This window comes from Babylonia areolata, chromosome 23, assembly GCF_041734735.1.
Source record: "Babylonia areolata isolate BAREFJ2019XMU chromosome 23, ASM4173473v1, whole genome shotgun sequence".
NCBI classification, from domain to species: Eukaryota; Metazoa; Mollusca; class Gastropoda; order Neogastropoda; family Buccinidae; genus Babylonia; species Babylonia areolata.
This window is the reverse complement of record NC_134898.1, coordinates 12,877,174-12,891,693: the sequence shown is the minus strand read 5'-3', so window position 1 is coordinate 12,891,693 and position 14,520 is coordinate 12,877,174. Positions and strand designations below refer to the sequence as shown.

Here is a 14,520-nt window from a genome sequence, read left to right as displayed (position 1 = left end):
AGCCACACCCAGGTTTGTAGAAGTCTCTGAGTCAGTAGTCCAAATGGAAAATTCTATCAATGTTAGGTAACCAGGAGACAGTCAGACAACACACCGGAGGAGACCATCCACTGCTGCTGATCACGCTGATGTGCCTATACAGATTTAATGTACTAAGGACACCATCTACTAAGCTCCCTACTGACAATAACTGCTTAGTCGCAGAGCCAGACTGAGCAAGCATCACCCCGTGAGTGGAGACTGCCACCACATCTCTTCAATGACAGTCCCCAGTGAACCTACAGACACCAAAGACTTGACAGTACTTAACCCAAGCACTAAAGGAGGGGGATCAAAACTGGTAGATCTACCACAACAGGCACTACTACAACAGGAAACAAACAAAATGTCCTTCTTTACTTCTCTGTGTGTGTATTATGTCAGCGTACTGTGTGTGTGTGTGTGTGTGTGTGTGTGTGTGTGTGTATCTGTGCATGTCACTGTGTATGTCTTTTTAATTACGATTTGATTATGTCCTCCAATGGGGTCCTAAATTCTGGGACATATTTCAAAGGAGCCAAACAGAAAAATTGACAATGATCTTTAAAATGATAATTTTTTTATTACAACATATATGTGTTCTCCATATGATTTCCTTTTTTTTTCTTTTATGCACCTTAAATATTCTCTTTCATATCATTAGTATCAATACGAATTCAGCATCAAATCTAAAAGAACCCAAAAGCCTTCTGGAGCTCTGTGAGGTAAAAAACAACAACAACAAAAAAACAACAACAAAAAACCAAGACAGTTACCAGACATTTTGATACAAAAACAGAAAATGATCTAAACAGTGCTACGTAAAACGCCATAACGCCAAACCATGTCGAAGCAGCAAACAGCTTTGGTCTGCACTGAGCCCAACCCAAAGCCTTTCTGATACAACCACATCTGATCCAAAGTCTATGGGTCTACTGATAAACTGACATAATACTGTGAGTGAAACAAAATTAACTATGGAAATTCATTGTCAGTATCTGCTCCCCCGCCCTAACACCAGTTCGATTTTTACAAGTTTGGGAAGCACTGGTTTCAACGCTGAATAAAGCATCAACACGTTTTACTTTTGGCCCACGTTTCATTGAAGTCGCGAACTGCTCGAAGTATAACAGACTGTACAAATTGACTCGTCTTCAAACTTGCTTTGTATAGTGTCATTTCCCAAGCCCTTTTATTATTTGGAATCATAAGTACAGCAACCACAGATAAAAGAGAACTGATTTGACTTACCAATACAATTTGAGACGCTTGTTCAAGTTCTTTCATGGCTTGGTCCGCCATTTTGTCAGCAGCCATTCTCTCCCTTTGATGAAATTCTTGGCATAATCTCCCTCTGCCTGAGCGCCCGCCCAAGGCCATTCGCGGAGGCGATGAAGGCGCGGCCACTGAAATCGATGAGGCACGGGGGAACGTACGCGACGCAGCGAGAACGCGGAGGCGATTCAGATGGCGATGGCGACGCGTCGAACTTATGAGCTTATTGGCATCACAACAACCTGCGAAAAATATTAATTGTTGCCGCAGCAGAAAAGCAGAGCAGATTATGCAGCGATTGAGGGTGACACTGTGGATTACACTGAACGTTCTGTTGTAGTAGTTTCTGCCCACTTTACAGCAGCTTGAGTGTACACCACTGCCTTGACTATGTGCACATTTATTGAGAAAGGCTGCTGCTTACACTCAAAACGAGAGGGCTGAACTTGTAAATAAAATAAGTTTTCTCATACACTCTGTGTGCGTGTGTGTGAAACACCTGTGAAAAAAAACGTGCCTCACATGATAGAATCTGCAACAGATGCACACACACACACAGAGGGTAAAAAAAAAAATTCATACAAACACATCTAACTCCCTAACACACACTTGGTCGATACTGATGCAAGGCTGACTTGACAAATCAGTAAAATTGATTCTGATTCTCCGGCAGTGAATCATACACACAGACACACACACCAAAAACAACAACAAAAATCAGGCACACACACACACACACACACACACACCGTGACACACACGCACACACACACACACACACACACACACACACACCGTACATACACAGACAACGCAAACACAAAACACTGGCCAGCAGACACAAAATCACACACATCACAGACACAGACACAAGCACTACACACAAAATGGCACACACACACACACACACACACACTGGCACGCACACACACACATGTGCATACATTTCATGTAGCCCCAGTGCTACATGCTACAGTCCCTCTGTACCGCATCCCATAGAAACGTCAGACAGAAGGCAGGAGCATATCTTTCAGAAAATATTACCAGCCCTGTACTGCACAGTTCATTTGTTTCAAACTCTCCTCTTGTCATTGAAAACTGCTATCTTCCATTCTTTTCTTCATCATCTTCATTATTATCTATCATCAGCATTTTTTTTTCTCCTTCTTTTCATTTCATCTCAGCTGTTCACTCAGTCTGTCACTAGCTTCCAAAGAATATGTGGAACTGTGCAGTTTCTCTCTGGCATGATTGTCCGTGAGTGACATGATTTCTCCCTCTCTCTCTCTCTCTCTTTCTCTCTTTCTCTCTCTCATAGTCACTTCATAGTCTGTAAATGAACTGCTGGGTTACCCATCTCCTCTTCCCCCATCCCTCTTCCCCTTCCCCAATGTATATGTATGCCTATGGCCGAAACACATTAAACCATCTGAATCGGAATCTCTCTCTCTCTCTCTCTCTCATGTTACCTTTTCTTCTTTACTCTCTTCACTGTTGTTCCCATCCTCCCTCTCTCTCTTCCTCTATTCTTATTTTAGTTTTCCCTATTATTTCTTGTGCTTTTCTTTTTTTAATTCTGTTCCCCAGAGCTGGGTGGGGGGGAATCTTGTTATTGTGTTTACCTCAATACCCTGGAAAAATAGACTCTCTCTCATATATATATATATATATATATATATATATATATATATATATATATATATAATCTTATGAGCTTATACTGTGTTTATTTCATGGTGTTAATGTCTATGAATCCGTTTTTATTCAATAGTTAATCTGTTTTTCTGTGATTAAACTGCCAATTTTTTTTCATAACCAACAAACCTGTCAACCTGAAAAAAAATCATTAAAAACATTGGAAAAATAAAGTTTAGAATACTGAACATAGCGTAAAAAGACAAAAAACAGACACAATGGTGAAATCAGTATAAAAGATCACAAATCTGTAAAACAACACAACAAAGATTAAAACAAACAAGGCATAAAAACATAAAAGTACAACAGTAAAATCAAAATTTTTACATTAAACTAAAACAAATACAGGTTCGGTATTAAAAAAAAAAACCCATCAATTTTAAAAACAAAAACAAAGCTTTAAACAAGAGAGGCAAAGCCTTCAAGACTCACTTGTGATATGTACTTTTCAAACAGAGGAATTATGGAGAGAGAGAGAGAAGAAAAACACATGCGAAAGGGAGGTCACATGGCTGTGAATGCCACTGAGCCATGGGCACCCCCAGCCTCCCTGCCCGTGTGGGCGTCATGGAGCACAGCAGGCCAGGACCGTGGCACTGGGGGAAGGGTGTGGCTGGGAAGGTGAGGGGAGGACTGCATGTTACGTGCTGGAGGCAGGGTTTACGAGATGTCACTGAGGCTGCGCCAGTACAGGGACCCACAGGAAACAGGCAGCTGTGCCAACATGAGCAGACAGCCCCATGTGTCCGTATCCAGCATACTGACCCTGTGCCTTGGGGCAGTTGAGGGAGCCTGCGACCGTACCGCTAAATATAGGGAAAGATTTCCGTCACCCTCTTCCCTCTCCTCGGGGACGGAAGGAAGGGGTGGACTTCCATCCGTACCCTGATATTTGACACAAGTAGTGAAATACGGTAGAAAAAATTGCTTTAGGCATGAACAAGACGATTAAGGAAAACGCTTTCAGCAGTTTCAATGTCCAACTTATAAAAGTATACTTAAGCTTGGAAAGGGTCCTCCGAGGGTTCTTCTGGAGGTCTTACCTGAAGATGTACATTCACAGCTGTTCTGAAGAAACAACAGAGTCAAGTTTTGATTTTGTTGTTATCGGGAAGGTAGAGTCTATAAACAATGCCGAAAGGATTATAAAAAAAAAAAAAAAAATCATCTCTCTCTCTCTCTCTCTCTCTCTCTTTTATTCACTCCTACACAGTCTTCATTCTTTCAGATTATCATTCTACCTCCAGCGATCACATAAGCACGCTCTTCCTAGAGTCTAGACAATTCTATTACAATCACGTCAAAAGTAAAATTCTACAATAAAAGAAAATATTGACAAAACTGGTTGCAAACCTGCCCCTCCTTCTCTGTCTTTCTCTGTCTCTCTCTGTCTCTGTCTGTCTGCCTGTCTGTCTGTCTCTCTTTCTCTCTGTCTCTGTCTCTCTCTGCAAGTTTGAGAATCCAAGTTTGCAAATCAGTCAGTGTCACCAGAACCGCAGTTCGGGCAGACAAACTGGACAAACTATGGGATGTGTTCTTCTTGCGCCCGTTGGAAGCACATTAGGTGCTGCACCTACACCTCACGAGGAATGGTGTGACTGTACGGTTGTCTTCTTCTTCTTCTTCTTCTGCGTTCACTCGTATGCACACGAGTGGGCTTTTACGTGTATGACCGTTTTTACCCCGCCATGTAGGCAGCCATACTCCTTTTTCGGGGGTGTGCATGCTGGGTATGTTCTTGTTTCCATAACCCACCGAACGCTGACATGGATTACAGGATCTTTAACGTGCGTATTTGATCTTCTGCTTGCATATACACACGAAGGGGGTTCAGGCACTAGCAGGTCTGCACATATGTTGACCTGGGAGATCGTAAAAATCTCCACCCTTTACCCACCAGGCGCCGTCACCGTGATTCGAACCCGGGACCATCAGATTGACAGTCCAACGCTTTAACCACTCGGCTATTGCGCCAGTCTGACTGTACGGTTGACATGTTAAACAGGACCAGTCCTCTTCTTCGTCATTTACCTCTTCCAGTTTTCTTTTGGCGGTTCTTCCAGATTTCTTCCTTGTCTCAACCGTGCTGCTCTGCTGCTTAGCTGACTGTTTTTTTTCCTGGAAGAAGTTTTCTTGACGAATGAGTTGCAGAGTCATCCACAGGGGATAATTCACAAGACAGCTTAGGTCAAGACTGGTGTCAGGCAAAACTGCCTCTATAACTTTTTCTTCCTACTTATCATTGATTGGATTCTGAAAACATTCACAGAACAGAGAAGAAACGATTCGAGTCCAATGGGCACATGGAAGCAGATGGATGACCTGGACTTTGAGGATGATCCGGCTTTCCATGCTGTCCCACAACCAGCAGCAGATGCAGGATAAGACCACAGTACTAGTGGATAACTCATTACAAGTATAGGCCTTACATCCACAGGGACAAGACGAAGATCATGAGAACAAATGCAACCAGTGCTGAGTCACACTCGAAGATAAAGTACTGAACGAAGTGGAATCATTCACTTATCTTGGAAGCACCATCGACAAGCAGGGTCGCGCAGATGCTGATGTGAAAGCAAGGATAGTCAGTGCCTAGGCCAGAGCAGCCTTAATACAGCTCATGAACATACTGAGGCCCAGAGTACCGTAAAAATAAACCAAACTTCGGTTTTTCAAGTCCAACGTGAAGTAAGTGCTGCTGCATGGTACTGAGTGATGGATGATGGAAAATACTAAACAAAGTCCTAATATCATTCTTCAACAGCTGTCTGAGAAGAACACTCCAGATCCAATGGTCACATAAGATAAGCAACGTCGACCAATAAGACATAATTGTAAGCTGAAAAGAACTGGAAGAAGAATCTGAAGATGGATCAGGCAAACGCGACGAAAAGCATCAGTCGTCAAGCATCACCAGACAGGCCCTGACATGAAGGAAGAAAAAGAAAGGCTGACCGAGACACACTTGACAAAGACACCTCCAGGCAGACACCAAGAAGATGGGCCTTACCTGGAGCCAGACAGAGACAAAAACACAGCTAGGATAGGGGATTGTGGAGGTTTGTTGTCGATGGCCTATACTCTAGAAGAGATGAAAGGCCTCAGTAACTAAAGCCGTCTTTGCCTGTTTCTCGAGAATGTTTTCTTTGTATGTTATGATGGCCGCTGATTCTGCTTTTTGTTGTTGTGTACCCACTGGCTTTTTGAATGTCAGCTTTGCAGAGATTGATGTGTCATGAACAATGGCCCCGAGAATGTGAAGAAGGCCCAGAAGCTACATGTGGTTAAGGGAAGAGACAGCCACTTGTTAATTATTCTGAAAGTGGTGTATTTGCAGGTAAACCTCCCCCCTCTTCTCTCTCACACACATGCACAGATGTATGAATGTGCTTTACCCTTTACGGTGCAATAAACTACCCGTTTGAATAGTGTGTCTGGCTTTGGGAAGCCAACAGTCAACCATTCTGCCGTGTCCAGTGTGACAGATGCGGAATGAAAGACGTATGTAATTTTTTTTTCTGCCCAAGATATGTAATCCTTGAGTAAAAAATGTATTCCACTCTGTTACAGATTCCCTTCAAATTTCATGGTCCGGCTACTCTGCTCGAACTCATCGGATGGTAGGATAATTAAATAAGGAATTTATATTACGGAACTGATGCTTTAAGGTCGTAAATGCATAACTGCAAGGTAACCTCCAGCAATTAAAAAAACATGTTTAAAACAATATATTTTGTGCGTACTTCAATATCAAATCACATTGAATACTCTATATGGTTGCTTTTGTCTACCCCTTTTGTTCACATGGGTCTTATTTGTATTTGTATTTAGTGTATTTGTATTTTTGTCACAACAGATTTTTCTGTGTGAAATTCGGTCACGGTCGGGCTGCTCTCCCTACTGGGGAGAGCGCGTCCGACTACACTACAGCGCCACCCTTTTTCTTTTTCTTTTTAAAATTTTTTTCCTGCATGCAATTTTATTTGTATTTCCTATCGAAGTGGATTTTTTCTACATAATTTTGCCATGAGGAACAGCCCTTTTGTTGCCGTGGGTTCTTTTACTGACGTGCGCTAAGTGCACACTCAGTAGTAGTGATGCTGCACACGGGACCTCAGTTTATCGTCTCCTCAGAATGACTAGCGTCCAGACCACCACTCAAGGTCCAGTGGAGGAGGAGAAAATATCGGCGGCTGAGCCGTGTTTCGAACCAACGCGCTCAGATTCTCTCGCTTCCTGTGCGGACGCGTTACCTATAGTAGGCCATCACTCCATGGCTTGTAAATACAGAATGGTTTTTATTTTTATTTTATTTATTTATTTGTATGCATGAATGCATAAGTACATCAATGCTGCTTAAAATTTATCAAGCAAAACACTTGGAGAAGTCAGAAAGAAGCACAAAGTTCACATCCTTTCCCTGAAATCACACTCAGGAGGCAAAACGCCCAGTGAAGGGGCAAAATTCCCACTGCAGGCGTCTTGTCCCAACACCCTGTCGTTTTGCCCCAGTTTGAAAAGACTAACTTGAGAAAAAGCAAGGAAGACAAATGTGTTTCAACGCTTCGATTCTACGGCTGACACATTCCTTTCACAGAAAAATATTATCGAATTTTCCTTCTCAGACGGACCAACTCCACTGAGCGACTTTTGAATGCTGAAGTGGAAAAAGTCATGTGCAGAGAAAGATCGTGTGCTGATCCGGACACTGGACACTGTCTTTAGCACCGCCTTATCCTACCTCTTTTCCCACAATCCACATGATGTGTGTGTCACTGTGTGTGTGTGTGTGTGTGTGTGTGTGCTGTCTGAATGACTTTCTGATACAGAGGCGCCGTGGGAAACCGATGACAGTTTGGTCACGTGACTCTCTCGTGACCATCATGTGCCTATCGATACACTTCCGCTTCAGGTTGGGTCCACAAAGTTGTCAACATGGCAGCCGACAAGGAAAGACTGACCATTCAGGATAGAATGTCACTGTCTTTTGTATGTTACACCCTCATTTTAATTAACAGTGCTTTCGTAACTGAAGCAACTGACTGTTCGATTGGTGGCTTTGACTTAACGCGACTTCAATCGTAAGTACAACCTTAAAATCATACAAATGAGACAATAACGAATGATCCGATCAGTTTGGTTACGAAATTTGATACCAATACATGACAATAGTTTATTTAATACTGTCCCATCTTTTTATTTGTCATAATTATGAGAGAATGGGTGGGTTTTAATTTGATAACATGTTTGTTTCAATATTATCCCAAAGAAATATTGGAATCGAACGAACAAGAATTGATTATTCTCATCCTTCGTCATTATCACTCATGTGATGTTCAGAAACTACTGTTGGAGCAGTTTTTTGACTGTTTGTCGATGTCTTTGCATCAGTTTCCACATGATTTTTATTTATTTATCTTACGTTGTGCGAACTAAGATGGCACCAGGCATAAACGAACGTGATTCACAAACAAATTAGCTCAGTCACTTCATACAGCTGCCTTGTCTTCAGTGGCAGTTTCAGTTTCTTAAGGAGGCATACACTATACCACATCTGCTAAGCATATACCTGAACAGTAGCATAACCCTGGGTGTTTAGTCAGGCCTTGCATTATATTTGTGTTCCAATCATAGTGGATTTCTTCTACAGAATTTTACAGAGGATGACACTCTTATTGCCATGGGTTCTTTTTCAGTGTGCTAAGTGCGTGCTGCACACGGGACAAGGCGCTCAGTTTGATTTTCCAGTCAAACTTGGAAGGTTGAGAGCAGAATTTGAACCCAAACCTTTACAGACTCTTTGTATTGGTAGATAAACGTCTTAACCATTCTCAGATTCTGCCACCTTTCTTCTTAGCATCTGTTTATTCAGATGAGTTGATAGACCAAGGTCCCATGTGCAGCATGAACTTGGCGCACTGAAAAAGAACCCAAGGCAATGAGAGTGTTGTTCTCTGGCAAAATTCTGTAGAAGAAATCCACTGTGACAGGTACACAAATATATATAAGCATGCACTCAAGGCCTGACTAAGCTTAGCACATTGGGTGATGCTGCCGGTCAGGCATCTGCCTAGCATATGTGGTGTAGCATATATGGATTTGTACGAACGCAGTGTTGCCTCCTTGAGGAACTGAAACTTCAGTGGCAGCTGTTGTTTCAGAAAAAAAAAGTGTTTAGCTGGGACACTCATAGTTGGGAGTCATACTATCCTTACGAGGAGGGAGTTCCTAGTGTTTAAGTCTAATGGATCTTTGTATCTTTATTTTTTTTTAATTTTCAAAGAAGCTCATTGGGATGACCAAAGTCTGTTCACTAAGTTTACATTAAACTTAAGTTCTGAAGGTGCTATGTTTAATTGAACATGGCCTGACAAATGATCAGTTTTGATGTTTTGTATATTTTTATGTAATACTAAATCATAAATCTAATTATTGTACACAGTCTGACTGACTAACAGTCAGAAAGTCAGATGTGCAACATGTGCACACTTGCACTCACTCACACACACACACACACACACACACACACACACACACACACACACACACACACACACACACACACACTCACACACAATCAATCAATCAGTCAATCCAATCAATCAATGATCTTTACTTGAATAAAAAAAAAAAAGGTCTTTGTTCTGTGGTGAGTACTCATGAAACGCTAAAATGCTAGGTAGTAGGTAGCACATTTAAAAAATAAAGAAATAGATATGTGTACAGAACATTGTATAATCACCATTGTCTCTCACCACCAAGCTTCTGTGAGAAAAACCTGGGAGATCCAAATATTTTAGATAGATGCTCTCAGTCAGTTCATGTCAAAACAACACAATGGACTTGTTCACTTCAAACTCAGTCAAGGGGCAAAGGTTAGTCATTGTTCTATGGGTGTGGGGGGAGGTGGGCAGGTGGGGGGAGGGAGGGAAAGGTGGGGGGGAGGTGTGAGGAGGGACTGACTGCAGTTGTCAAGCTTTGTTTCAATGTGAAATATTGTCTTATCAACTTGACCCCTCAGTGTCAACTAAAGTCACCTATGGTGGTATACTATATAGTCAGCTAAAGTCACCTATGGTGGTATACTATCCAGTCAGCTAGTCACCTATGGTGGTGAAAGAGTTAAACTTAAATGTTAAAAAATACCCCCAAATCTTATTTTTCATTAACCCTTTGAGCCCTGACCACCGGTTTACTGGTGGTGGGGAGGGGTGGCACAATGCCTGGCCACCGGTTGAGCGGTGCGTAAACACTTGTGTCGTGTTTTGCTATTGGTTGACTTATATTGAAGAGTCAATCAGAAAAACCGTAATATTCCGACGCCAGCGAACACAGTACCAACATTGCCATGCCCCCTCACTGTGTTTTGTGTATGTGCTTTAGATAAAAAAAAGTTTGATTTCTACCATGAAGCGTGCAGAGTCTCAACCTGACATGCCTCCTTTGATCAACTGATTTTGCACGCTCAGATTCATTTTCAACATCACTATCTGTAGCAAGATATCCAATTCGAAATCCACCTCACTATCAGAGTAATCATTGCCATACTCTACTTCCAATAAATCATATCTTATCATGAATGATGATGTAGTTTCATTCATCATGATTATCATAATTTGGTGTGGTGCAGAAGAAATAGTCTGTGTGTCTGTGTGATTCTATGTTTTGGTATCTGTAGTGAAGATTTATATAATTTATCTTGTTTAACTTTAATCCTTTGAGCCCTGAGTCCCTTGGCAATTTTAACCCTTCTGCCTGAGCTCCTGAGCCAAAATTTGCAAATAATTGGTATTAAATGCTTTGAGCCCTGACCACCGCTTTACCGGTGGCAGAGAAATATGACATAATGCCCGGCCACCGGTTGAGCGGTGCACAAACACTTGAAGCGTGCAGAGTCTCAACCTGGCCCGTCAGGGCAGAAATCAGGGACAAAACGTGCGTGAAAACAACTCTACACTGCGTGAAAACAACTCTACACTGCGTGAAAACAACTCTACACAATGCAGCAAGTAATTGATATGCTTGATGATTTATCGGAAGTAGAGTGATGTTGAAAATGAATCTGAGCATGCAGAATCAGTTGATCAAAGGAGGCGTGTCAGGTTGAGACTCTGCATGCTTCATGATAGAAAAAGATCTTTTTTATCCAAAGCACATGCACAAAACACAGTGAAGGGGCATGGCAATGTTGGTACTGCTTTCACTGGCGTCGGAATATTGCAGTTTTTCTGATTGGCTCTTCAATATAAGTCAACCAATAGCAAAACATGACACAAGTGTTTACGCACCGCTCAACTGGTGGCCAGGCATTATGCCACCCCTCCCCACCACCGGTAAACCAGTGGTCAGGGCTCAAAGGGTTAATGTGCATGATGGGGGTGGTTTCAAGTAATAGTCTTAATACTTATACTTTCTTGAAACTATGTGAAAGTCATTATTCTTCCTTTAATGTGCAGTTTCAATCCATGGCGAACTGGGCACAAGAAGACGGACATTGTTTTTGACATCAGCATCTGTGACGCAAGCAAGGGCTGCAGTAATGGGATATCAGTGGTGGGTCGGAATGAGACCAGTGGTGTGGGACTGTCCTATGGCAGCTGCGCTATTCGCCACAACAGCACAGAAGCTGACGACAGTGAACTGTTGGTGTTGGTCCAAGGAGCAGAGTGTCCTTTGATGCCGAACGAAACGCTGACAGCTGCCATCTATTTCAGATGCGGCAAGAAACTGGTCAGTTGTGTGAAACCAAAAACTGTGTTGTCAGTGTCTGTTTGTGTGTGTGTGTGTGTGTGTACATGTGTGTATACATGTGTGTGTGTGTGTGTGTGTGTGTGTGTGTGTGTGTGTGTGTTTTGAATATTGCATATTCATGGCTTTTCTTTTCTTTTTTAAATGTTACTATTTATCTTCAATGCTGCCATCAGGAGTCAATTAATTTTTCTTCATGTTATCAGTCTTGCTTATTTTTCTCTAGTGTATCTTATTTTTAATTTTATGCAAATATATTGCATACAGTGCGTACATGTATAGTATACATGTATATATGTTACTTTGTGTTTTCATTGTGGGGATGCAGTCAGGGCACAGGTGCACATATATCTCATCTGTGACAGCTGACATTCTGAACAGGACCTCCCCCCCCCCCCCCCCCCCCCACACACACACACTCACACGCATGTGCATGATTTGTTTGGCTGTTTTATCACTGCAGATTAATACAAGCTGTTGCACTGTTTCTTAATGATTATGTTTTATTTGGGGGTGGGGGGGGGGGGGGGGCAGGGGGGTGCAGGGCGGGGTGGGGGTGTTAAATTTTTCACAGGAGAGTGGAATTAGCATATATATATATATGTTAGCCTTAAACTGGGTGTAAATGTGTGTGTAATTTTGCATGTATATTCTTGTTGACGTGCGCGCAGCGCGCGCGCGTGTGTGTTTGAAAGAAAGAGAAAAAGGTTATGACTACAAATTTAGTTAAGTATACTTTACCAGTTTGTGAAAAATCAAACAATATTTTAAATTCTGTACGCCTTATTCATATAAAAATAAGACAACATTTTGAATTATGTACATCTTAATCAGCTCATGTGAAGTTCTATTCTACTGAGTGAACAATGCAAGTTTGCAATATCCCTGTGCTAACAATGTAACATGTCCCTGACAAGTCCATTCAAAATCTCAATGATACTGATTGGAAATATCCAACAAAGGTTGAAATGCAGGGAGTGGCAGATTTCACTTTAGATGATTTCAAAGCTGGCAGCTGTGTATGTAAAATATAGTAAAATCATAGAATCACAGTTCCACAGAAAATAATCTTCTTTTTATGATTAGAAACATTTCCTTAATATAGATAATTCATATCACATGTCTGTTAACAATTTTTCCATCTTATGCAGGGTCAGCCCGTGTACCTCGGAGACTTTGGTTGCTCTGTCTACTTCGAGTGGGAATCTTTTGAGTTCTGCACAGATCTGGAACACCCAGCCAACGAAATCCCATGCTATGTTTACAACAATTCTCAGATCATCGATCTCTCCCCCTTGACCAAACTGAAAGGAGGCTACCTTGTAGATCAGGAGAATGGACGGGAGTTTCATATCAACGTGTGTCGCGATATAACTCCAGGTGAGGCAGCTGACCTGCTAATGTGGGCATTCTCTGTAAACACGTCTTTTGATTTGGTTATGTGTTTTTGTGTGTCCTGGTGTACACCACTACTTGTTGTATCTTCTCAGTTTCTGCTATGATATCTTTAACATGTACATCAAACATCGTTGTGATATTATAGATGAAATCTGAAACGAAAACAAGATTTAAGAGTATTGTAGGATCTGCTTATGAAATTCACAGTTCAATAACATGTGTGCAAAAAGACCTAGACTTAGTGGCTTGTCTTTTACCCCATTTCAGTGATGGGTGCGGTGTCCCAGTGGTCAGAATGCTGGATTCTTGCCAGAGTTTGATACCTGGTTTTGGTGGGTTAAGGGTGGAGATTTTTTCAACCTCCCAGGTCAACATAATGTGCAGACCTGCTTGTGTCTGAACCGCCTTCGTGTGTAAAAGCATGCAGAACATCAAATACTCAGGTTAAAGAGTAATCCATGTCAGCATTCGGGGGTGGGGGCATAGGGGGGTGGGGTCTCTCTTCTTCACAGAAGACAAAGGCATTGAATGGTGTTTAAATCGTATAGTTCTTGCCAAGGGTAGGTTAAGGAAGGGAAAGGTAAGGGTAGGTAAGGTTGGGAAAGGAAAACTTGACCAAGTTGAGGTAGTGTAAGGATAAACAGATGCTGCTGAACACGAACACTGTATTGTGGAACATGAACACTTTACTGCTGAACATGATCTAGTGATAATCCTGTTAGTAATCATGACTTTAACAAGTTAAGCCGTTGAGATCATACCCATACTTCTGCAAGTTCAGTAAATGAATTATCCAGTTATTGCTCACTACTGTTACAAGTCAAGCCATTGAGAGTGTACCCCCATCTCTGCTAGTACAATAATTCAGTTTTTAAATTTAATTACACATACTATACCATGACCTGCTGGTGCAGACTCTGGCAGGGGTCTGATTCCCTGTCCTGTGCAAACTACTACATCGCTGAGGGGGAGAAAATGGAAGTAGATGAGGTTAGTTCTCTGCCAGTACAATGCTTCAGTCCTTACTCATTACTGTAACAAGTCAAGCTAGCTGTTAAGTAATTTGGGACAGTCAAAGGTGTGACGTAATTCAGGGATGACATCAGATTCACATGATATCATAGTTCACTTCACCTCCACTGTAGTCTATAATTTTTGTGTCATGGGCTACATAGCTTGCCATTAAAATAAAAAAAGAGAAAAGAATGGACTAAATCAAATTTGCCTTAGCACAAAGGATTCAAATGACCATGCACTAGTAAACAGGAAACTATGATACGAAATAATGCATATGATCCTGCAACACACACACACACACACACACACACACACACACACACACAACTAAGACAGATGATATAGGCAGGGTGAAACTGCTTTTTCTTT

At 41.8% G+C, this 14,520-nt stretch overlaps 2 protein-coding genes across 3 annotated transcripts in view; one reads left to right on the top strand and one right to left on the bottom strand.

Annotated features, from left to right (window-relative positions):
• LOC143297739 (exportin-4-like) overlaps positions 1–1,337 on the bottom strand; it is a 40,952-nt gene extending 39,615 nt beyond the window's left edge. For both annotated transcript variants that reach the window (XM_076610189.1, XM_076610190.1), the window contains exon 1: positions 1,270–1,337. In XM_076610189.1, coding sequence (XP_076466304.1) covers positions 1,270–1,335 — 66 coding nt within the window. In that variant the 5' untranslated portion in view covers positions 1,336–1,337. The remainder of the gene's footprint in view (positions 1–1,269) is intronic.
• Positions 1,338–7,895: 6,558 nt separating this feature from the next.
• LOC143298225 (cation-independent mannose-6-phosphate receptor-like) overlaps positions 7,896–14,520 on the top strand; it is a 67,502-nt gene continuing 60,877 nt past the window's right edge. The window contains exons 1-3 of the mRNA XM_076611024.1: positions 7,896–8,069; positions 11,445–11,718; positions 12,888–13,116. Of these exons, the coding sequence (XP_076467139.1) occupies positions 7,924–8,069; positions 11,445–11,718; positions 12,888–13,116 (649 nt within the window). The 5' untranslated portion in view covers positions 7,896–7,923. The remainder of the gene's footprint in view (positions 8,070–11,444; positions 11,719–12,887; positions 13,117–14,520) is intronic.